Source organism: Plecotus auritus (assembly GCF_963455305.1).
Source record: "Plecotus auritus genome assembly, chromosome: X".
NCBI classification, from domain to species: domain Eukaryota; kingdom Metazoa; phylum Chordata; class Mammalia; order Chiroptera; family Vespertilionidae; genus Plecotus; species Plecotus auritus.
In genome coordinates, this window is record NC_137784.1 from 16055040 (window position 1) to 16080802 (window position 25763).

The following is a 25763-nucleotide window of genomic DNA, read 5'->3' on the forward strand; positions in this document are numbered from 1 at the left end:
TGGCAACTGATCCCTGTCTCCATCAGCTGTCCAGGAACTCAAAACCTACAGCCTGCTTCGCTCTTGCCAATTTTCTAAGGAATACCATGTCTAGAGTCCCACTAAGTTCAAACATCACTGCCTTAAAGGAATCTAGTCTATATCAGTGGTTCTCAAACTTCATATAGATTAAAATCCCCTGGTGGCTTACTAAAACAGATTGCTAGGCCTAACTCTCAGTGCCTGAGTCAGTAGGTCTGGGTTAGGGCCTGAGAATTTGCATTTCTTTCTCTAACTTTAAAAACATTTTGTTATTTATTTTTATCCAAAAGAATGGGTTTCTCTTGCCCTGGCTGGTGTGGCTCAGTTGGTTGAGCATCATCCTGTGCACCAAAGGGTCACCGGTTCAATTCCTAATCAGACCACTTGCCCAGGTTGCAGGTTCGATCCCCAGTTGGGGTGCGTGCAGGAGGCAACTGATCGACATTTCTCTCTCTCTCTCCCTCTCCCTTTCTTCCTCTATAAAATCAATAAAAAATACTTTTTAAAAAAAGAGTAATTTTAAAAATGTGTTTGGGGAAAAAAAAGAATGTGTTTATCACAAAAATTTGATAACCACACCACCAACTGCAGCAAAGTCTATAGAGTTACATTGAGCGGGGAGTGTTCCCTGAGTATTCCCATGTCAGCAAAGGTCATAAAGGAGGAAAAGAGTAAAAGGAAAAATACTCAAAACAAATCCAAAACCTGTGGTGACTTTGGGGAGAGACATGACAGCTTCTGTCTTTTCTCATTGTCAGCTGCAGGTGTATTTCAGCAGAATCAAGTACTATTTAACTTGTGTAAACTCTTCATATCAGCTCCAGTACCTTAACAGTACCCTGACTGTTAGCAGCAATCAGCACAGTGGACTACTATTTTAAAAAAAGTTAAGATGGATGCAGAAGGAACCTCACTTGGTTGTCCATTAGTAATCCAGTGCACTTAACCAGCAAGCTATTAAGGAAAGCAGCACCTGGAGTGCTGGTTTTAAAGGCTATCTGGAGGGGAACCCTCAGACTTAGCCAGCTGTCCTAAGCCATGTTTATGTAGGATCACTGCAATTTGTAGACAAAAGGCATTTTTCATTGGTCCACATGGATGGTTCCTGCAGGTTCCATGAGAATTTGCATTTCTAACAAGTGTTGGAGAGTGGGAATTTTTGAGCATGCTTCCTCCTAGTGAGAAGGCTAACCCCTATTTTGTAAAACTACTGTTTGGAATTCTGTTTTTTTTAGACGAACTCTTATTCTAAAAAATAACTGCTTTCTAGCCTGCTTGAATAATGAGGAAGATAAACTTAGCTGTCTGACCTTGTAGGCCAGAGACTAGATATGCCCATACTCTCAATGCCATGCCTGGTGCATTTTTTAATTGGATAGAACTGTGTTATTTTCAAGTCCAGCAGCGAGATAAGCACTAAGAGCAAATAGGGCTGGCTCTTTAATTAAGGAAAACTGCTTTGTTTTAAATTGTTTTAGACTGTTTGCTCTGCAAAAACAAGATGTAGTGAATGGGTTTAAATACGGTCGGACACAAAGGGTCGGGGCTGCTCTCTGATCTCCCTGCGTGGAGAGAGAACAGTGGCCAGCCGGCAATAAAGGCTCCCTAAATTTTAATTTGGTCTGGACTCCAGTGGTCTTTACTCGCGTTCGCTCCACAACAACAAGTTCCCTGGTGATCTTGATATTGCTGGTCCAGGGATCAGCACTTATGGACTAAATTATGTGCCCCCAAAATTCAAATGTTGAAGCCCTAACCTACAGCATAACTATATTTAGAGATAGGGCCTTTTAAGGTTAAATGAGGTTTACAGTGTACAGCGAAAAAGCCATGTTAAGACACAGCGAGAAGGCGGCCATCTGCAAGCCAAGGAGAGAGGCCTCAAGAGAAACCAATCTTGCCGCCACCTTGATCTTGGTCTTCCATCCTCTAGAACTGTGAGAAAATAAATTTCTATTATTTAAGCCCCACAGTCTGTAGTGTTTTGCTATGGCAGCTCGAGCTGACTAAGACATCAGCTTTAGCCATCCATGTTGCCTGGCACTGTATTCTACTTGCCAGCATGCCATCAAGCTAAGGCCTGAAGAATGAGAAAGGAGTAGCCAACTGAGATCCCAGGGAGCAGTGCTCCCAGCAGATGGGACTTCACTCCCTGAAGTACCTAGCAAGGGAAGCGAGGCCAGCTCCAGGACCAGGGAGAAGGCACGAAGGGCCGAGCACAGGCCCAGGCCTGCAATTCCAAGGAGGGTGCTGCAACCTGAGACTCCTGAACTGAGAATGACCCATAACTGTCAACTCTGAAATTTGAGTCTCTAGACTTCCATGTCAATATGCAAAAAAAAAAAGGATCTTAAGGTTTTTTTTAATATTCAAATTAGTGTGTATTTTCTGAATAATGACATGATTGCAAGGAGAGCCAGAGCTGAAGTACATAGTGGAGAACATTTAAATTTGCTCTATTCATTTATATCTGCAAATAAACTTTAGTCTGGTGTTATGAAAGCTATAAAATAAAAGTAAGCAGTAAACCCATTCATACATAAGCAAGAGTAAGGGACAGCTTAACTTACTGGGTCTAACTTACCTGGACAAATACGATGGCTTGTTGTGGATAATAAAGTGAGGCAGCTAATCCCATGGAAACAGGTGGATATACCAGCTTCTTTATTTTTGAACCTATTAAATAAAAGGTTATGTACACTGTCAGATGACTCCACTTTTACCATCACAATTTGCCTGTATATCTAACACTGAATAAAACTTCTTTGGTCCTAAGATTGACAGAGAATGTGCCTACTAATATCAAACATATAAAAAAGGACCACCACATTTTCACAGCTTCAGAGCGATAGAATTCACACAACTTCCCTGTACAAAGTGTTTTAAAGTGTACAATTCAATGGCTTTTAGTTATTCAGAGAAGTGTGCAACAATCACCACAATCAACTTTAGAATATTTTCATCACCCCTAAAAGAAACCCACATCCACTAGCAGTTGCCCCCAACCCCCCCATCACTCACAGCCTTAGGGAACCACTAATCTACTTTCTATCTCTAAGGACTGGCCTAGTTGGATATTTCATATAAGTGAATTATATAATATGTGGTCCTTGTGACTGGCTTCTTTTGTCAGAGCAATGTTTAAGAGAACTACTATTTTCAAGGAAGCAGAAAAAAAGATAGTTTTGAAAAGAAAAACCACATAGTATTTTGGTTTCTACATATTGAACACAAGCATTCCTCTCCTCTTCTTTCTAATACTCTGTGGTAATAACAGTACAAGAAGAAAATACAGATAATAAACCCACAACAAAGAGGAAATGTGTGGAGGGGGTACTGACAGATAAGAAGTATCAACCACTTTTCAGAAAATGGAGAGTGTGCCCAGCCAGCATGGCTCAGTGGTTGAGCATCGACCTATGAACCAGGAGGTCACGGTTGGATTTCCGGTCAGGGCACATGCCTGGGTTGCTGACTAGATCCCCAGTGTGGGGCGTGCAGGAGGCAGCCGATCAATGATTCTCTCTCATCACTGATGTTTCTATCTCTCTCTCCCTCTCCCTTCCTCTCTGCAATCAACAAAAATACATTTAAGAAAATGGAGAGTGGAGGGAAGCAAGAAGACACACAGCCCTGAAGTCCTGAGGAGGGAGGGGCTGTAGCACAGGAGGGAGCAGGATGTCCCAGCAGCCCAGATATGGCAGGTATTGTGGAGGGTGGAAAGGGCAACCAGAGATCAAGACATGGGTATAGCCCTGGGCCGTTTGGCTCAATAGATAGAGATCAGCCTAGGGAATGAAGGATCCCAGGTTCAATTCCGGTCAAGGGCATGTACCTTGGTTGCAAGCTCGATCCGATTCATGGCCGCAGTCCAGGCGGGTGTGGGAAGCAACCAATCAATGTGTCTCTCTCACATGGATGTTTCTGTCTCTCCCCTCCCTTCCACTCTCTAAAACATCAACAGAAAAATATCCTCGGGTGAGGATTAACAAAACAAAACAAAAAAAGACAGGGGTATAAATGCAAGTCCTGTGCATGGACCAGTTGACCTTCTCCTTCCCTCATACCAGCCCAGCGCAAAACTGCCTGTGGCCAGGTGTCTCTCCAGGCAAAAATTTAAAAAGTGGATGGGGTGGCCCAGAGTGTGGTTTAGTGGTTGAGCGTCGACCTATGAACCAAGAGGTCACAGTTTGATTCCCGGTCAGAGCACAAGCCTGGATTGTGGGCTATACAGGAGGCAGCTAATCAATGATTCTCTCTCATCATTGATGTTTCTCTCTCTCTCTCCCTTCCTCTCTGAAATCCTATCTAATAAAGAGGGAATATGCTAATTAACCATCACTCCGTCACAAAGATGGCTGCACCCACAGCTGAGGCCAAGTTCCCATAAGGAGCCTTAACAAGCAATCAGCAGGGACCTGAGGCTACGCCGTCCCCCACCCCCTTGGGGCTTGACAGGGGACCTCAGGCCTGCAGGGCTTGACAGGGGATCTCAGGCCACGCCCCTCACCGGGGAGGGAGGGAGGCTTGACAGGGGATCTCAGGCTGCCTTCCACACCCAGCAGGGCTTGACAGGGACCTCAAGGTGCGCTTCCCATCCTGGTGCTAGGCTAGGGGACCTCAGGCTGCTCCCCTGGCCTGGCGCTGGGGCCAGGGGACCTCAGGCCATGCCCCCCACCAGGTGGGGCTTGACAGGGGACTTCAGGCTGCGCCCCCCCACCTCAGAGGATCTGAGGCTGCGCCCCCCTGCCTGGCAGGGCTTGACAGGGGACCTCAGGTGCACCCCCAGTGCTGGGTCGGGGTAACTCAGGCTGCGCCCCCCCCACCCAGGAGGGACTTGAGGCTGCACCCCCTTGCCAATGGGGCTTGACAGGGGACCTGAGGTTACGTTCCCTGCCCGGCAGGGCTTGACAAGGGTGGGACTAGCCAGGTCTGGATCTATCCCAATGAGGGGGGTGGGGCCCGGCCGGGTCTGGGTCTCATGAGATTTTGAGGCGCATGTGGGTGGGCAGGGACTTGACTCTGGGTCCCATGGTGTGCCCCAGACTCTGACAGGAGGAAGGTTTTCATATACATTTTACTAATTTTCTTTCATCTCTGACACTTCTATTATAGAGAAAGGGCAAATAGCAGTATTAAATTATTTCCTCTAATTAATCCCCTTTTAATGTGCACACATTTCGTGTACCAGGCCACTAGTCAATAATAAAAAAATATATTTTTAAAAAGTTTAAAAAGTGGATGAGTTGTCTAAAGAAATGCCATAGATTTTTTCTGTTGAGAAGCAAGATATGTGATGTAGTATCCACATGGGTGTAAGTGCCTGAGAGTAGATAAAGCCTTCCTCACTCAGGCACTAAGGGTAGGCACCTCTCATATTAAGTCAGTTTCCATTCAGCTCATCCCGAGGTAGAACCTGTCTGCCAGCAAGCCCCATCTATACCCAAAAAGTTCCTATTGGCATTTTTAATCGCTTTGCTCTTAAACATGACTGTACAACCAAGGATCACTAGTCATTTGAGGAAAGCCTGCAATTTAAAAGAGAAAACTGAGATAAGCAAGAAGGAAAAAAATGACCCTATAGGAAACAAGAAATTAAAAACAAAACTAAACCTGTAATTATGTATCATCAAATAAACTCAAGAAGCTACTACATTTTTTTTAAAAGTTCTAAGAAAAAGGAACATTCAGAGAACAAGAAAGAGGTCTTGGAAATGACCAACTAAAAAAAAAAAATCAAAAGGAATAAAATAAAATAATCAAGAGTATATAAGAGACATATAGGGCCAGTTTAAACAGCTCAATCGCTAATGCATATGAGTCCGGGAAGGAAAAAGATAAGAGTAAATTTTCAAAGAAATACAAGATAGACAGATGCCTTCCTGCAGCTGAAGGCTGCAAGCCACCAAAATGCCCAACCAGGAGTGAAACAACTATATGTAGTCACAGCACCATGGAAATTCAGAGCACTGCAGATTAAGAGAAGCTCCTCAAAGCTTCCAGGAAAAAAAAAAAAGGAATCACTTCAAAAAGAACAAGCTTCCAGCCTGGCTTCTGACTCTCACATCTGCAACTCCTGAGCTAGAAGATGTGGCCTTCAAAGTTTTGATGGAAAACAAACTCTGCGCCCAACCACACTATCACTTGGTATGAGGGCAGAAAGTAATTTTCAGACCTGCAAGGACTTGGAAAGTTTACCTCCAACATAGGCTTTTTTCAAAGTGACTTAAGCATGTAGTTCAACAGCATGGCAGAGCAAACCAAGAAAATGATGACATGGAACTGGAAAAGGGGGTCACACCCAAGAGAGTGTGGAGCCGTATCCCAAGACAACAGCTGTGCTGGATGTCAGTCCAGACTGAGAGGATGTGCAGCCTGGGGAAAAGGGGAATTGAGCAGGATGGAGAGCTGGGAAAAACCTGAGAATGAGGTTAAGCAAACATGTAGAGGGTGAAACAGGGAAATACACTTGAAATTGACTTGACATGAGAAATAGTCTCCACTGAGAGACACGTGTTTTTACATGGATGCACATAGATGCTAGTGCTAGTGTAATGTATATTATTAACACTTACACAGGATAACATATAAATGCTGTTTATTGGTTTTTTGTTTGTGTGTGTGTGTGTGTGTGTGTGTGTGTGTGTGTGTGTGTATTTTTAAATCCTCTCACCCAAGGAAATACTTTTTATTGATTTTAGAGAAAGAAAGAAGGGGAGGGGGGAGGGAGGGAGCCGTTGATGTGAGAAACACCGATCAGTTGCCTCCCATACACACCCAGACTGGGAATTGAACCCAAAACCCAGGTATGTCTCTGACTGGGAATCAAACCCTTGACCTTTCAGTGCATGGGATGTTGCTCAACCAACTGAGTCAGGGCTCTAAATTTAATTCTTATATACAGTAGATGGGAAGAGGGTGCAGAAGCTCCAACCAGAGTTCATTCCACAGGTTGGGGGAGTGGCACCAGTGCAGCGTTTCTCCAGATTCTAACATTACCATGAAGGCATGCACAGCGAAGACTTTTATTTATTTATTTATTTATTTATTAAATATATTTTATTGTTTTTTTACAGAGAGGAAGGGAGAGGGATAGAGAGCTAGAAACATCGATGAGAGAGAAACATCGATCAGCTGCCTCCTGCACACCTCCCACTGGGGATGTGCCCGCAACCAAGGTACATGCCCTTGACCGGAATCGAACCCGGGACCCTTCAGTCCGCAGGCCGACGCTCTATCCACTGAGCCAAACCGGTTTCGGCACACAGCGAAGACTTTTAAAAGTGGAGGAATGGATACCGAACTAGTGTCTATAGTTATCTTTCATGGGGATCTGATTACAGAGTTCATAAACTTTCTATTTTAGGAATTTTTGTAAAATCTGGATTTCACAATCAGTGAATCATCAAGTAGTTCATAACAAATTCATTTCATTATAGTGAAGAATGTTTTCATCCTTGGTTTTCTATAAATGTTTTATAGTCCATCAGTGTAGTGTAGTAATATTTTTATGTTGGCATTTATTAGCGTTTACTTTTAAGTGTTTAAAAAAATTTTATATCCTCGAGGACTAAAGCTATAATGAATCAAAAAATTCAAAAAAAATTTCTATGAAATCACTGTTCTATTTACTGTGATTAATAGCCTGTTCTTAAGAGTGAAACATTTAAAAAGTGCCTCAGGTATGACAGACTTTGGTTAACAAAAGTTCACTCTTTCTGTACCAAAGAGCAACAGTAACTTGATCAAGTAAATGTGCCTATAAAGGATAACTAATTTTTTTCAACCAACAATATATAATTTTTCGGGTTTTTTTTTTTACAATTTCTATATATGCTTAAAATCAAATATATTGGAGAAAACAACCATATCAATTATATATTAGGAAGGCCATACTCAGGATCCAACTCATTCTAAAAACTGGTAAATGAAAAGAAAGAACCAAATATATATCTTCTCTCTCCCTTATAAACTGTTTTTTTAAAATTTCACAAAATTGTACCTACCTCTGGCCAAAAGGAGTCCAACAATGCCAGCAAAACCAATAACACCAAGTCTTGGAAAAAATCCAGGAGGAGCATTTTGGAGAAATTCATAGCTGTCTACAATAGAATCAGACCAGGAAACAGTTCCATAAATTGCTCATTAAAAAACAACCAAAAAAATCTTAAATATAAGTAGTATATATAGTATCAGATGCTTTTTAAATAATGTATTCTTGGCTTTCTGCTAATATGCTTCTTTTCAACACATTCTTTTTATATAATAAACATGAAATAAAGACAACATGTAGGCCTATCTGCCATGCCTGAACATGCCTTATGATTTACTATTCACATACCAAGTAACCAATTTCCAAACACTTTTGGTCTGACAACCTACTGACAGTAGAGTAATGTCAGATTACCTTCATATTCCTAAAGGCTACAGACCAGAATCAACTATTCACATGGGGAGAAATACAAATAGAGATCCTTGCTATCTGAACTCTTGTTATCCAAACACAGAATACAGGAAATACCTTAGAGATACAAAAAGTTTGGTTTCATCCCGGCCAGTTGTGGCTCAGTGGTTGAGCATTGACCTGTGACCCAGGAGATCACGGTTCGATTCCAGGTCAGGGCACATGTCGGGGTTTTCAGGCTCGATCCCCACTAGGGAGCATGCAGGAGGCAGCTGATCAACGAGTCTCATCATTAATGTTTCTATCTCTCCCTCTCCCTTCCTCTCTGAAAGCAATAAAAATACTTTTTTAAAAAAATAACTAAAGATTTTCATCAAACCATTTGTTCATCTAAAATCTAAGAACTCTTTTAAAAAAAAGTTTGGTTTCAGACCACCACAATAAAACAAATCACATGAGTTTTTTGGTTTCCCAGTGCCTATAAAAGTTATGTTTATACTGTAGTGCAGTCTATTAAGTGTGCAGTAGCATTAGGTTTAAAAGAATAATGTACATGCCTTAATTACAACATACTTTATTGCTTCATAAATGCTAACCATCATCTAAGCCTGTTGGAAAAATGGTACCGAATGACCTGCTCTAAGCAGGGTTGCCACAAACCTTCAATTTGTTAAACAAAACAAAACAAAACAAAACAAAAAAAAGGCAATAAAGCAAAGCACAAGAAAATGGGGTAAGCCTATATAGATTTGGATAAATTTATCACTCTCTGAAGCTTTGCTGCCTGCTCTCTGAAACTAAGGAACCAAATACATTAGGCTCAGGGCGAAAAGCATCCTTTGCTATCTGAACTTATTATTCAAACTCAAGAAGAGAATAAATTTGGATAATGAAGGAAACTTGTAGCACAAGTATATGCGGCAAATAGTCACTGTTGATAGTGATAAAAAATAAATAAAGGCAACACGTAGGCCTATCTGCCACGTCTGAACATGCCTTATACTTGCATGATGCCACATCTCCTCTCCTCTCCACTGAGCCAATCCCATCAAATAATAGCCAGCTTAAGTCCTAATTACACAGAAAAGCCTTTCCTATGCTCATCAGCCCACACTGCTCTTCCTCCTCTAAAGGCCCATCATATTTATTCTCTGTACCATAATTTGATACTACTTTTACAGCACCTTGTGTTTAATTAATCAGGGCTATATTTTATGTCTCCACAAGGAGAACATACAATCTTTAATGGTGCATTGCTCAGACTTCTATGTGACTTTCCTCAGTGGCAACAGTGAATGTTCATACGACAGATGATTTATTAAAAACACTGCCAGGCATTGATGAATACTGCATAAATTAACAAATGGCTTTTAGCTGGGTCATGACTTAAAAAGCCTTCACATCTCTTTCTCGACCTCATCTTCAGCACTCCCTATCTGCTTCCAGTTCCCAGCACACGCAACACTGAGTCATACATCCAAGCCTTGATGGTGCCGTGCCCGCTGTGTGGAATGCTGCCCAAGTCTTACCCCCATGTTTTGGTGTGGCTACCTCTGTTTCTTCAAGATTAATCACAGCGATCCTTCCCTGACTGCTTCCAGCTCCCCAATCTCTATTAAACTAGTCTCCTTCCTCTGTACCTTCTACAGTGGTCTGTGACCACCTCTGTGTTTGTGCTAATATTATACACAGCAATGGTTGGACCACTGTCTTAATCAGCCTTGATCTTCAATGCTTGACATTATGGTGACGTATGCGGAACTGAACGAATTGGAGTACTGACTAATTCTCTCCCCCAGATAATAGCAGGCACATCGAAGACACATCCCAGTTTTCCATTTCCTGGGTTCTTTGGGAAATGTGGTCATTTAAAATATTACTATAGGGCTTGTGTTGTTGGTACTAATTCCTGTCTGGCCTTTTGCTTACTTTGCTTTTAACCTAGTTTTAAGTTTCCATCTTTTTGCGTGGGTCATTTGAGACAATTTTCTACTTCCCTTTATTTTTGCCAATCAGCATGGTGTTTTCAATTCTACATAGAGCAGATGATACAAGGACAACCAGATGGCTTTGGTGAGCTGAGCCGAAGGGGGTAAAATCACAAAGAAATGGAAAAGAAGATACGCTATAGGACTGCACTAAAGCTGAAGCCTAGCTTCTGGTAACATGACTTGGCTGTGAGTGCTGGGGAATGGACTAATTGCCTTGGCAGACAACAACACAACTCATAATGGAATTTTTCTTAAGAACCTTTATTCTTGAACTATGAGTTCAAGAGAAGAAAAAACTACATGTTGCAAACGACTGCTGCTCTGAATCAATGGGGAATAACAGGTAACAACGATACATGTCCAGATAAAAGATCAGGAGTTCTTTAGTTTCCTTAGGTTAAAAAAAAATGAAGGCAATAGCCCTGGCCAGTGTGGCACAGTTGGTTGAAGCGTCATCACATACCCTGAAAGGTGGTGGGTTCGATTCCTGGTCAAGGCACATACCCCCGTTGTAGGTTCAATCCCCAATCTGGGTGCATATGGGAGGCAACTGATTGATCTTTCTCTCTCACAACTATGTTCTCTCTCTCTCTCTTGTTATCTCTCTCCCCCTCCCTCCCTCCCTCTCTCCCTTCCTCAAACAAAAAGAAGGTAATAAAGCACCTAACTGTCAAGGCTGTGATGAGGATTATACATATATTAATATATCTTTTATACTCACCCGAGGATATGTTTTTATTGATTTTAGAGAGTGGAACGGGGAGAGAAGGAGGTTGGGAGATAGGGAGGGAGATAGGGAGGGAGGGAGGGAGGGACAGAGAGAGAAACATGGATGTGAGAAACATCGATCAGTTGCCTCCTGTACATGCCACGACCGGGGATTGAACCCACAACCTTTTGGTGCATGGGACAATGCTCCAACCAACTGAGCCACCCAGCCAGGGCCATGAATTAATATATTTTAAAGTACTGAGACTAGTTCCTGGCCATAATAAGCACTAAATAAGTGTTTATAAAATTAAGATGTTACTTATTATCATTATCATACATGAATAATTTAAAGAACCGGTAGGCTATTAATATGTCTGTGTTCAAATGAAAAATTTATTTATCTGGCAGTTTAAGGGTTATCAGCACATCAACACTCTAGAATGATATTCACAAGAAATAAACTATACTCATTTTATTTTATTCTGTCATGAAACAAGCACTTGTAAAAATAAGAGTTTGATTTGCCAAGATGTCCAATAGGGGAATGAAATATATTACCAGTTCCTGGCTGAGATTAGTCAAAACATTGACTGTGAAACCAGTTTATGCGTCAATGTGATAAGTGCTTGTGAAAAACAATCAAGAACAATAAAAAAAAATGAAGGAGGTGGGGAAAGGGGAGGGAGGAGATGGGGGACATCTGTAATACCGTCAACAATTTAAAAATACAATGAAGACACACTCTTTCTCTCTCTTGAGCACACTCACGCCTCTACCCACCCGTCTTTCCTTTTTTAAAAAAAAATATATTTCTTTATTGATTTCAGAGAGGAAGGGAGCAGAGAGAGATAGAAACATCAATGATGAGAGAGAATCATTGATCAACTGCCTCCTGCACGCCCCCTACTGGATTTTGAGCCGGCAACCCAGGCATGTGCCCTTGGCCAGAATCGAACCCGGGACCCTTTAGTACACAGGTTGACACTCTATCCACTGAGCCAAGCCCTTGTCTTTCCCCAGGGCATTCTCTCTCTCTCTCTCTCTCTCTCTCTCTCTGGATTCTCTCTCTCTGTCTGGAGCATAACTGAACTTTCCCCCTCTCCTTCCCCAGGTGCATTACCTTTGCCTTTCTCCTCAGCTCCAAGGACCCTTCTAGGGCCCTTCTTTTGCCTCGGTAACTCGTTTCCTGAGCCCACGCAGCCCAGCTGGCTCACCTTTTCTAACTCTGTGACTTTTTAAACTTTCTTTTATAATTTGAAAAAAATAAGAACCAATAAAAAATGTAAAAACACTACTAATTATGTAATAAGGGCTTTCTGAGGCACATCAACCCATTTCTTTCCTGCATTTAAACTTCTATAAAATGTATTAATAGCTATGCAAAAGAGCTTTCCCGATTCTGAAAATCTATTGATGAGTCAGTATGGATTAGTGTGAGTTAAGGACATTGCGTTTGGAATAGATTTAAAGAAAAGAAATCCAGTATATCTGCATTTGCTAGCTAGCCCAACAACCCTAATGATCTTGAAGAGACTTATCTGAGTGTTTGGGTACACGAATCCTCTGAAATCTGATGAAAATAATAAACCAACTTTCCAGAAAAACCTACATAGCTCTAAAATTCTGCATACAATTTTAAGTAATTCACACATTTCCTGGAGCCGTCCATGGAACCCTGGTTAAAGGGTCCAATTTTAATGAAGAAACTGATTACATCTCATTAAAAATAAACTTACCTAACCCCCACTGAACCAAACTTTGCATCTTGGGCTCAGTTTGGGAATACATTTCCTAAAAAGGTGAAAAGAAAATGAATGAGTAGAATTTATTGATTATAAAGTAATAATAAATATATTTGCCTTTACTGACTAAATTATCATGTTATCAACACTTTTCAAACAAAGATATAGTGGGGTTTTTGTGTTCTTTATTTTCTTTTGTAATTTCCCCTTCACCACAAATTGCTCAGCAGAATGGCTTATGACTGCCACAGGAAACAAAGATTTCAAGTAGAGTGGTTTCAACAACCCAGCCTTTTCATTCTCTATTAAAATTGAAGAGAATGGACAAAAATCAACACCCTCAATAATTAATCCTTTCCATGTGAGATTAAATCCGTCCTTTCATATTAAGTCTAATTCCTGATTTGCCATGATTTTAAAGCCTATGTCTAAAAAGAAGCCCATTTGAAATAGGAATGACTAGCTTTATTGGGACAAAGGAGTCTATATCTAAGTTTGAAAAGATACTTACCCTAGTCGCAAAGCAAATGAAGTGTTAATATTCCCTTAACAATGACAGTAAAAAGGCTTTGGACGTGAACATCAAATGATCCTAAAGAAAACAAGGGACTACCTAGAAGGTACCCACCTTCAAGAAATCTACCAGTGAAGATAGGAAAAGAAGAGAGAAACCAAGATGGCGGCATAGGTAAACACCTAAACTGCTGCCTCGCACAACAATTTCAAAACGACAACTAAAAGACAAAACGGACACCATCCAGAACCACAGGAAAGCTGGCTGAGTGGAAATACTACAACTAGAATGAAAGAGGAAAGCACATTGAGACTCAGAGGAGCTGCAAAAGGCTGAGGTATGGAGACTCGCACACGGAGAAGACAGGGGGCTGTGTGCATGGACGGCTAAGTGCGTGGCTGGCTTTCTAAAGCAGGAGGGAGACGGAAGCCCCCGACTGAGCTGAACTCCAGTCCCAGGAGAGACGCTGGGAAACCAGACTCATTCGGGGGGAATCTGGACTGTCAGGAAAAGAGAAAGCACACTGAGACTTGGGAGCTGCGGAAGGCAGTGGTCCAGAGGAGTGCGCAGAGAGGACTGACTACTGAATGCATGGGAAGCTGAGTGCGTGGCTGGCTTTCTAAAGCAGGAGGGAGACGGAAGCACCCAACTACGCTGAACTCCAGTTCCTGGCAAGTTTCTGGGAACCCCGACTCATTCGGGGAGACACTGGACTGTATGGCAGTGGGCGAAACTCGAGGGCGGCTTTCTCTATGCAAGAGGTGCTTGCAGCGATTACTGAGAGACACTGAGACCCAGGGGCCTCATAGGGCAGGGCTGACAGGAAGCCAAGGCTGTCTGCTCCGCCCTGAAACTCCACCCCATCCAAGCTGAGCACAGAGGCTTTTGCAATTTTGCAAGTCTTGTCTCATAAGAGTGTCTCCAGCACAGAAGTTCTCCCAGCGTAGACACAGCTGATCCTCACAGCCAATTGGCCTGGAGGTCAATTCTTTCCAGTGATACCAACAACAATCAAGGCTTAACTACAACAAGACTGTGCACACAGCCCACAAAGGGGTGCACCAAGAGTGTCCACCTCAGGTAACTGGGGAGGCTGAGCCACTGGGCCCTAGAGGACACCTACCACACAAAGCTACTCTACCAACTCAGGAAAGCAGCGAAAATGCAGAGACAAAGAAACAGATCACAAATGAAAGAAATGGAGGAAAGCAAACGACTGGATATAGAGTTCAAAACCATGGTTGTAAGGTTTTTCAAGAATTTCCTAGAAAAGACCAATAAATTTAGTGAGACCCTTGAGGATATGAAAAAGGACCAACTAGAAATTAAACATACACTGACTGAAATAAAAAATATTATACAGAGACCTAACAGCAGACTAGAGGACCACAAGAATCAAGTCAAAGAGTTGAAATACAAAGAAGCAAAAAACACTCAGCCGGAAAAGCAAAAAGAAAAAAAGAATCCAAAAATTTGAAGATAGTGTAAGGAGCCTCTGGGACAACTTCAAGCGTACCAACATCTGAATTATGGGGGTGCCAGAAGAAGAGAGAGAGCAAGATACTGAAAACCTATTTGAAGAAATAATGACTGAAAACTTCCCCCACCTGGTGAAAGAAATAGACTTATAAGTCCAGGAAGCACACAGAACCCCAAACAAAAGGAATCCAAAGAGGACCACGCCAAGACACATCATAATTAAAATGCCAAGAGCAAAAGACAAAGAGAGAATATTAAAAGCAGCAAGAGAAAAACAGTTAATTACCTACAAGGGAGCACCCACACGATTGTCAGGTGATTTCTCAACAGAAACTATGCAGGCCAGATGGGAGTGGCAAGAAATATTCAAAGTGATGAATAGCAAGAACCTACAACCAAGATTATTCTACCCAGCAAAGCTATCATTCAGAATTGAAGGGCAGATCAAGAGCTTCACAGATAAGAAAAAGCTAAAGGAGTTCATCATCACCAAACCAGTATTATATGAAATGCTGAAAGGTATTCTTGAAGAAGAGGAAGAAGAAGAAAAAGGTAAAGATAAAAATTATGAACAACAAATACATGTCTATCAACAAGTGAATTTAAAAATCAAGTGAGTAAAAAATCTGATGAACAGAATAAACTGGTGAATATAATAGAATCAGGGGCATAGAAAGGGAGTGGACTGACAATTCTCGGGAGGAAAGGGGTGTGGGAGGTGCGGGAAGAGACTGGACAAAAAGTGTGCACCTATGGATGAGGACAGTGTGGGGGAGGTAAGGGCAGAGGGTGGGGTGGGAACCGGGTGGAGGAGAGCTATGGATGGAAAAAAGAGGAACAATTGTAATAATCTGAACAATAAAAATTAAATTAAAAAAAAAAGAAGATAGGAAAAGAGATGTGCGGGTATCAGAAGGTATCAGAACCAGTTGCCACTTGGAAAAGAATTTGTTTTATATCATTTAGTTCAAATCAAAAGAAGTTATTCTAATTCTGTTAAATGGACTTAAATATTAAATGCTAAATTTGAAGGGGGACATAAAAAACATTTAAAAACTGATTATCACTTCATTAAAACTTATTGATTTTTGCTGCCCATTAAAAAAAAGCTACAGATCAATGTCTAGAGTGACTGCCCACGTTTTTTGCTGGCATAATCTTTTCACTATGAAGAAAAATTAAATTAAGTTCTTGGAAGAAAGGGGCTAGAAATTGTTGGCCTGACAAAAAGGAGCCAAGAATTTAAAATATTTCTATTCATAAAGACTTTATTCTATAGTAAAATAAGATGATTATAATCACAAAAATTATTTAGAATTAGTGCAAATAAACATGTTGATAACTATTCTATCATCTACAGAGGTATTTTCCTGCACTGAGTATCATATACAGACGAAAAAGTAAAAAACAAAAAGCAACCTTAGATTGAAAGCAAGAGACAAAGTACTTTCATAACAAAAAAAAAAAAGAGAGAGAATTAACAGTAGTCATGCCTACATAATACAAAAATATTTGCACAACTTTGCTGACCTTATCTTAACCACTAGCAGATGGTTAAAAATCTTCTAGAACAAGAGAATAAAGTCTAAGTGTTTTACAACTCATATATAGTCTTTAGGTATTTCATAACAATAATATGGTTATGATACTTAAGTATAATGGTCTAATTATATTGTTGATAGAGTCTGTGCTTACTATTTTCTTTCTAAATTGGTTCAGTGCTGACATAGACAGTGGACATTTAAAATTTTTAAATAAGATCTGGATGAAAACTGAGTTTGTAAGTCCCAACCAAAGTAAATATAGACCAGGTGACACATATCTACATGCTTCTTACTAATTTCCCATCAATTTTCAAAATCAATATCAAGTATAGCAAATACATGTATCAAAGCCCACAAAAGCATTCTGTAGACTGTAAACTTCAGTTTTAGATGTTAAAAATCACAGAAATACCTTTGTGAACATAATGACAAATGCCTGATCTAAAATCTGAGCAGTGGTAGAAGCCAATTTGTACAAGTTGTTCTTGGATTATTGAGGCAAATAGTTCAGTACTCAATATGTAATTCTACCCTTTTTTAGTTATTTCCTTTCCTATTATAGCATTCAACATGTTCTGTAACCATTACTGTTTAAAGTGGTGCTGATTTGTAAAATCTCTAGGGGGGACTTCCCAATTTTGACATAAAATGGTTACACTGCATTCTTTTCCTTCTTCTAGAGTTCCAACTCCATATCCTCTCCCTGTAGACAACAGTGTTTTCATAGCTGTGACCAAGATACTTACCAGCCCTCCACTCCTACCCAGTGGGAAGGAAATTCTCCGTACAGCTATGGCCATTGCCACCACCAGGAAGCTCTCTGCTCCCTCCACCCCCACCCCATAGATGGCACAGATGAACATTTGTAAGTTGGGCACTCTTAACTTGGGACCCTTTTTCTGAAAACATGCAGCTTATACAGACTTCTCACTATTGACTCTAAATAGAAATGTGTTCAGTCCATTTTCAGAAGAGCTGTACCTGACACCAACTTGTATATGGCTTGCAATACTGTCGGAGATGTGAGATGCTTTCTTCAAGTTGAGTCCTTGGCTCCTCCACATATTTAGACTGAACTTCGGGAACAGAGTAGAGTGAAAGCTGCATACATTATAAAACAGAACAAAAAGAAATAAAAATGTCTATACAGCAATGAGAACATAATCAATGATCAAATTTGAAGGCATTGTTTTTCTAATAATTCATAAACTGCGCCCTAAACTTGCTTCACAGGATCTCTGCATCTTATTTCCTTAATCAATAAGGCCAAGACCAAGAGAGCAGGGCTATGAGGTGTTTTACTGTCCTCCCCACATTACTGGTAGCAGACAAAGCAGCTCCCCTTTGTCTGTTTTATATACTGAAATTTGGTGTTCCACCTTAGATTTAGTTTGGGAAAAGAATAGTATTACTCTAGCCCAGCCAGCCTGGCTCAGTGGTTAAGCGTCCACCTAGGAACCAGGAGGTCACAGTTCGATTCCCTGTCAGGGCACATGCTCCGTTGAGGGCTCAATCCCCAGTGTGAGGCGTGCAGGGGGCAGCCGATCAATGATTCTCTCTCATCACTGGTGTTTCTATCTCTCTCTTCCTCTACCTTCTCTCTGAAATCAATTTAAAAAAATATTTTAAAAAAGAATAGTATTACTCTAAAGCAAGCATGTCAAACTAATTTAAACGAGGCATGCAGCCCGCCGGCGGCGAGTTTGACATGCTTGCTCTAAAGGGTAGACTAGAGGGGGGTAGAAAAAAAAGCTCAAGCATAACTAAAGAGCATGTTACTTAGTTCAAATGATCAGTCTGTTGCTAATCAAAGCAGGATGATAGCAGGTTTGTTCCCCACCCAGAGAATAAACTTTTTACAGCCACTACTGGCTGCCTTCCTCACCCTCAAAAATTCCACTGCCCCAAGGCCCGAGAAGAAGAGAGTAAAGGGTAAGAGATAAGCTATTTAGTTTTATGTAAACACATTTAAGTAACCCTGCTCGTGTCTGAAGGTAGATGTTTATGCCACTTTACTCACAGTCAACAGAAACCAAATATCCAAAATAATCAGTGGCAAGTACAGACAAAAAAGGATGTAAATTGAGAGAAGATTTCTTGTTTTATTTCTTTAGTATTCATTAAGCATCTATTTATGAACTTCTAATCTGGCCAAGAAGCAGAATGAGGCCAGGTCTTTAATTTCTTTCTTTCTTTTTTTTTTTTTTTTAGAGATGAAAAAGAAAAATATTTTCTTGACTTGGTCAGCAGTCTGGAATTGGGCAGATCACTTAGAAGCAAACTGTGCTTACAATCTACTGGGACATAGCAGATTCTCCACTAAAAATTTAGGAAATATTATGCCTGACGCTAAGTACCATTAATTAAAATTTATCTGTTGAAAAAGCCAGGTTAGTAACTTCACAAAGAATAATAAACTATAAGGAAATGTAGTTTTTCCTATTAAATATCTTCTAAAATGTTGTATCTTCTGGATACACAATTTGTATACTTCCTATGGTCAGTACATCAGATGCTCAAAATATATCACAACATGAACAGCATGTCACCTCATTAACGTTCACAGAAGCTTTGTGAGTTGAGTCCTTTTTCTGTGATGCATAGACTTTGAAGGTGAGCAGACTCAGACTGGCTGGCCCCATGGACCTCTGGATTACCTGAAACACAGAAGCAATCGTAAGCCTTATCTCAATGCTATGAAGTGAATGTGCACAGCATAAGCATGTTCCTAACCTCAGCCACTCCTGCCTGAAAAACATGTTTTCATGGACTTAACATTTCAGGTCACCTTTTATCTTAATTTCCCAAAGACAGTTGTTTCTAAGTTTTTCTACTTGGCCTTTCAAGTAAAATAAATTTTATATATACACTGAGTGGCCAGATTATTATGATCTCTGAATGCATAATAATCTGGCCACTCAGTGTATATCCTATATAATAAAAGGCTAATATGCAAATTGTCCCCTCGATTAGGAGTTCAACCAGCAGGCAGGCCGGCCAACCACCCATGTCCCCTCCTCCTGGCCAGACCCCACCCATGCATGAATTCATGCACCGGGCCTCTACTATATATATATACACACACACATACATACACACTGAGTGGTCAGATTATTATGCGTTCAGAAATCATAATAATCTGACCACTCAGTGTATACACACCAACAAGGGAAGGAGTTCTTCATGATCTCACCTAGTAATTCATTGAATAGAGTGAAGATTATGTCTGTAATTCTGCTAATCAAACTTTCAGAAGCTCCCCCTTTCCATTCCCATCCAGAGCTGGTCTCCCCGATCTCAGTTCCCAAACTCAGTCTCTTTCTGTGCCTTGCTCTCCCTGACTGGAGGGTCACTCATGCCCAGTGACTTCCAGATATACAACTCCAGCCCAGAACTCTCTCCTAAGCTACCAACTCACTCACCCTATGACTTCTGGACATTTCCACTCGGATAGGACACAAGCTTCCCAAATCAAGAATGTCCAAAACCAACTCATCGGGATCTTATCTGTGCCTCCAAGTCCACACTAGGCCTGATGCGTGGATGTGTGCTGTGGAGTCAAGTCAGAAAACTTTTTCTCAATAATCCCCTCTATTTACACAGCACCTGATCATCAGCATCTGTTCCTAGATGTGCCCCTCTTCCTCTACTTTCTCAGGAATGGTGCCATCACCCAGCCAGAACACCTAATCAGAAACTCTGAGGTCATCCTTCACTGCCATCCCATTCTATTGGTCATTAAGTCCTCTTAATTCTGCCTACTGAATGACCTCAATTCACTTTCTCCATCCCCTCCTGTAGAGTTTTCACCTGGGCCCTCACTTCTTTCCTGGATTGTTTAGCTTTAGCAGCATTCTCACTGCTCACCTGGCCTCTGATGGCTCGAACCACCACACTGCAAGAAAGAATGGTCTTTGTAAACTACAAACCTGATTATCTTCTACCCTTGAGATCCTTTGGAACTCAGGTGGGTCAAACAAGGTCCATTATAATCTCACCCCAACCACCTTCTCTAACTTGATCTGTCATTCTGCCTTCTCCCACAAAACGTGAATTCCCTGTATTTCTCCCATGCTGTTTCCCAGCATCATGGGTTCCCACACGCTGATTCCTCTGCTTAGAATGTTCTATACTTGCTTTATCTTTCTGCACAACTTGCCTAAGAGCAGGGAGATTCATTGCTTTTCTTATTTGTCCATTTATTTATGCTTATTAAGTTCTCTCTACCAGATTGGAAGCCCTTTCGGGATAGGGTCGTGTCTTACTTTGTATTTCTAGTGCCCATGACTGCCTCACACATACCAAATGCTGACTGTTTATTGCCTGCCTAAATGGACAGAAGAGAGGTGAAATATAAATAAGTGGTTGACTTATTCTATGTACTTTGGCATGATTCAGCTTCACGGAAATCACAGCACTGATATTTGCAGTGCCTGTAATGTGAAAGGCTAAGCTATTCTTAATACTCACAAAACACAAATAAACCAGAACAAAATAGTCTGTTGCAATGTATGCCTGGAGTCACACACACAAAATGGAAATTCCCATATTTCAGAAGCAAATAAAGAGCTAGAAGTTATTTTTTAAGTGGTTATTACTTTACCTGCTTTTAAAATAATTAACACACCCTGAAAGTATTATGTGTTCATCTTGAAAGGTCTTCATTTCTAAAAAATATTGCTACAAATTTCTTTTGCTACCCTAACCGGTTTGGCTCAGTGGACAGAGTGTCGGCCTGCGGACTGAAAGGCCCCAGGTTTGATTCCAGTGAAGGGCATGTACCTTGGTTGTGGGCACATCCCCAGTAGGGGGTGTGCAGGAGGCAGCTGATCGATGTTTCTCTCTCATCAATGTTTCTGGCTCTCTATCCCTCTCCCTTCCTCTCTGTAAAAATCAATAAAATATATTTTAAAAATTTCTTTTGCTTCCAGGGTAAAGGTTGGCCAGCTACTGCTGACACAGTTAATGTAGTCCCTCCCTGCACCCCAGGAGAGGGCCTATTAGGCTGCTGGTATCTGGAGGTGTGAACTCAGTGCTCTCTGCCCTCTGAGTCTGTCTGATACCTACTAACAACACTACTTGAGCTGGGGACTTTCCACTGAGTCAGGTGGCCTCACCCTGGACTTTGTTTCTGATTCCCTTCCTCATGGCTGCCCCCCTCCTTTTCACTCCCCATTGAGCATTTTAGGTTCATATTGACCCCTATCTTCATCCTCCTTTAGTGTAATGTCTTATGTTGACCTTCTTAAGTCTTGATTCCTGCTTTCGATCCTTAATCCTATGTACTTTCCACATATTTCACTTTTCATCTCACAGCCGCCTATCATTTTAATTCAGATTTCAACTTTTTAAATTCTTAATGATTATTCTCCTGTTCGTCTTTTTTTAAAAAAATATATTTTATTGATATTTTACAGAGAGGAAGGAGAGGGATAGAGAGCTAGAAACATCGATGAGAGAGAAACATTGATCAGCTGCCTCCTGCACACCTCCCACTGGGGATGTGCCCGCAACCAAGGTACATGCCCTTGACCGGAATCGAACCCGGGACCCTTCAGTCCGCAGGCTGATGCTCTATCCACTGAGCCAAACCGGTGTCAGCTCTCCTGTTCGTCTTTTATTTTCTATCTCAACTTGTTTACTTTTAAAATTTAACAATGTATTGGATTCTTTTTTAAAAAAATTGTTTTAAATATATTTTATTTATTTTTTTAGAGAGGAAGGGAGAGGGATAGAGAGTTAGAACCATCGATGAGAGAAAAACATCGATCAGCTGCCTCCTGCACACCCCCTACTGGGGATGTGCCCACAACCAAGGTACATGCTCTTGACCGGAATCGAACCTGGGACCCTTTAGTCCGCAGGCTGACGCTCTATCCACTGAGCAAAACCGGTCAGGGCTGTATTCGATTCTTGATTATTAATTTCTACTTTATTTTTCCCTCTTTTCCACTGTTCTTGTTTTAATATTATGCTAAGCCTGCCCCTTTATTGCCCAAATTGTTTTCTTCTTCCACTTCTCCTGTTAGTCTACCCCCCAAGTCCGCCCACACTCCCACTCAACAGCAAGAACTGTGTCCACAGGTCAGTAGAACCAACAAAGCCCCCTCTGGCAGTCACCTTTTCAGCTTCCCACAGGCTCCCAACAAATAAACAAAACAAAGGTCATCCCAAGAAGACTTGGGAGATCCACAGATTAACATTCCCCAGGGCAGAGAGTATATGAGGTACTGCTGGATCATTCTTTGTTGTGAGGCCTTCTGAGCATGTAGGAGGCTTAGCAGCATCCCTGGCCTCTACCCACTAGATGCCAGGAACGCCCCCCAGCATGAGTCAAAAATGTCTCCAGACACTGCCAACAGTCTCCTGGGGGGCATCCCCCAGCCCCATTAAGAAACACTGATTTACTTGATTAAGTATTATTTGCTGAAATCTCTTACCATACAGTCTTTAAGGAACTCTGTATGTTTTGAACTCTATGGCCTCAAACCTAATCCACAGTAACAGAAGTCAGAGCAGTCAATGCCTGGGGGTAATGTGTGGAGGGGGGATGGACTTACTGAGAAGGGGCACAAGGGAACTTTCTGGGATGACAGAAATAATCTGTATTTTATTGGGGTGCAGGTTACAGAAGGTGTATACAGAAGTCAAAACTCAAATTGTAAGATCTGTACAACTTAAAATCTGTGCATCACACTATATGCAAACTATTTTAAAAAGGATCTAATGCACACCTAATGCACCAAATTCATGCCAACATATGGGTAGCAACTGCAGGCCAATGGTCATTCCTAGGAAGGAGTCAGGCACACACCTGAGTGTGGTAAAAACAGGTGCATTGAATGTGTGATGAAAACTACAGGAGGAGCCTGGGTAAAAGGTCCACAGGCAGACAAGCCTGTGCTGATGTGCTGCCTAACATCCTGGGAGGTTCTTTCCTTTCTGGCATCAAAGGGGGCTCTTTCCAGTGAAAAACCACCCCATTCCACCTGGACCTGACCAGATGTTGTCACAAATGGGAATTGTGGATGCTGGACTCCTGCTGGGCGACTATCATAATTTAGTGGAGTTCATAATGAGTATTCAGGCTAACCCATTCAATATCAGAATTTAAAAAGGGAAAGGCTGTTAAAATGTGCAGAGATAACCCTCAGGAAAGTGTGCAGGCAAAAGAAGCACTTGGCTTTCTACGGCCTCCCCAATCTACCACCAGTGGATTCTGATGTATAAAATAAGTACTAAAACTGCCATTTTCAGGAGCATTTTCTCAATTTGTTGAGATTTTGCTTCCCAGTAATTGTCCGCAGTTTGGCTCAAATAAAATTATAAATATTCTCTACAGGTTTGGACGATTCTTACACTGACAAGGGCTTCTAGAGTGCTAGATACACTAGTATGGTCAATTTGTCAAAATTCACTTATGAGCTGTGCACTTTTCTGTATGTATATTTCAACACCAAGTTAGAAAGACAGACTGTTTGCTTTCTCTACTTTAGTCCTTCCTCCCTTCACTACTCAAGGCACCTAAAACTGTTCTTCCCAAGGCCTCCAAGTTCTTTAAACTTCAATGGACATATGGCCTCTTGCTTGCACCTTGAAACCGGTGACCACTCCACCATCTTCAAACTCTCTCTTCCTTTGTTTCAAGATTCCCCTCTAGCTCCATTCCACAAGCTTTGTAGGGCACTCTTTCACTCTCCTTTTGGGCCTTCTCTTCCTCTGCCCATCTCTTCAAGGTTGAGGAGTCCTTAACCCTCTTCTCAAGCCCTCTCCTTTTCTCACTCCAGAGCCCATTTCATTTATATCTAAGTCTTTAACTCCAAGCCTATGTTATTGATGCCTAAATCAGTATCCCGGCTGAGCCTCTCCCTAAGTCTCAGGCTTGTATGTTTAACTCCCCATGGACATCTTCACCAGGTTTTTCAATTACTTCCTCATAATGAATTTTCTTTCTCCAAAACCTGTTTTTCGCTGAGTTTCCCTACCTCGTTTAATGGCTGTGCAAGCCACACAGTCAAAGGACAACATCAAAGCAACTCTTTAATGAAAACAAACTTCAAAAACAGTAAGATGTGGTCACTGCCTCCGCAGTCTCATAAAGCAGATAAACAAATAATTATACCACCTGTGGAAGTGCACTAACAGACAAGGGGCAGGAGTAACAAAGAAAAAGGAATAATGTGCCACAACTAGAAATTCTGGGAAACAACTGCCGAGAAAAGGCGGAATCAACAATCAGAAAGTTTATGCCTGCCTTCCTGCCACCCTCGCTTCTATTTTTTAGCAGTCACCCAACAGACTGATGTCAAGACTCAGTGTCTCCAGCAATAACTGCTGTAAAGAGAAGTAACAAAAGAAACCAAAGGTTTGGAACATGAGGATGATTTCTGACACACCAATCTTTTCAGCTACACCCATGAGCAGATTCGATTGCTATATGGAGCAAAAACAGGCAACCATAAACCATGGCTGCTACTTTAATATCAAAAACATTCCTAATCAAAAAGTCCCCTTTTAATATCAAGGTCAGAGCCCTGGCTGGTTTGACTCAGTGGATAGAACTTTGGCCTGCTGACTGAAAGGTCCCAGGTTCAATTCCAATCAAGGGCACATACCTAGGTTGTAGGCTTGACCTCCGGCGGGGTCAGAGTGCAAGCTGGAGGCAACCAGTCAACGTGTCTCTCTTACATTGATGTTTCTCTCTCTCTGTGTCTCTTCCTGTCACTTCAATTCTCTCTAAAAATCAATGGAAAAGATATCCTAGGGTGAGGATTAAAATATATACAGTGGAACCTCATTTCTTGAGCGTCTCCTACCTCGAACAATTTGCTTCTCAACCTCACAATTCTTTCATGCTGATACGTGTATGATGAGTCATGCATCTCTCAGGTGATAAACAAAGGAGAGAATGTGCAAATATGAGTCAGTTTACCCCTGTTAAAATATCAGGATATTGGGCTGTGAATATTTTCGTGGTTTTTTTTTTTTTTTTGCTTTTGTTGCTTACCATTATTGGAAATTTTTCATTTTTTACTGTACATTTCCTTTCCTTTTTGTTAAATTTTCATTTATATTTCATGTCCTTTTTGTTTTTAAAGTGTTTATTTATAGATTAAACAGTACAACAGACATGTATTGTACATAAGAAAGGTTAAGCCTGGCAGTTCAGTGGTTGAGCATTAACCTACGAACCAGGAGGTCAAGGTTTGATTCCCAGTCAGGGCACATGCCCAGGTTGCAGGCTCGATCCCCAGTGTGGGGTGTGCAGGAGGCAGCCGATCAATGATTCTCTCTCATCACTGATGTTTCTCTCTCTCTCTCTCTCTCTCTCTCTCTCTCTCTCTCTCTCTCTCTCCC

The 25763-nt window shown here is 41.4% G+C and overlaps 1 protein-coding gene across 4 annotated transcripts in view; it reads right to left on the reverse strand.

Moving 5' to 3' along the window:
- The window catches only part of APOO (apolipoprotein O), a 184009-nt gene that overhangs the window by 25184 nt on the left and 133062 nt on the right, over nt 1-25763 (reverse strand). For all 4 annotated transcript variants that reach the window (XM_080653609.1, XM_080653612.1, XM_080653611.1 and 1 more), the window contains 5 exons: nt 18956-19063; nt 17388-17507; nt 12864-12918; nt 8028-8123; nt 2606-2697 (listed from right to left, as the gene is read on the reverse strand). In XM_080653609.1, the coding sequence (XP_080509735.1) occupies nt 2606-2697; nt 8028-8123; nt 12864-12918; nt 17388-17507; nt 18956-19063 (471 nt within the window). The remainder of the gene's footprint in view (nt 1-2605; nt 2698-8027; nt 8124-12863; nt 12919-17387; nt 17508-18955; nt 19064-25763) is intronic.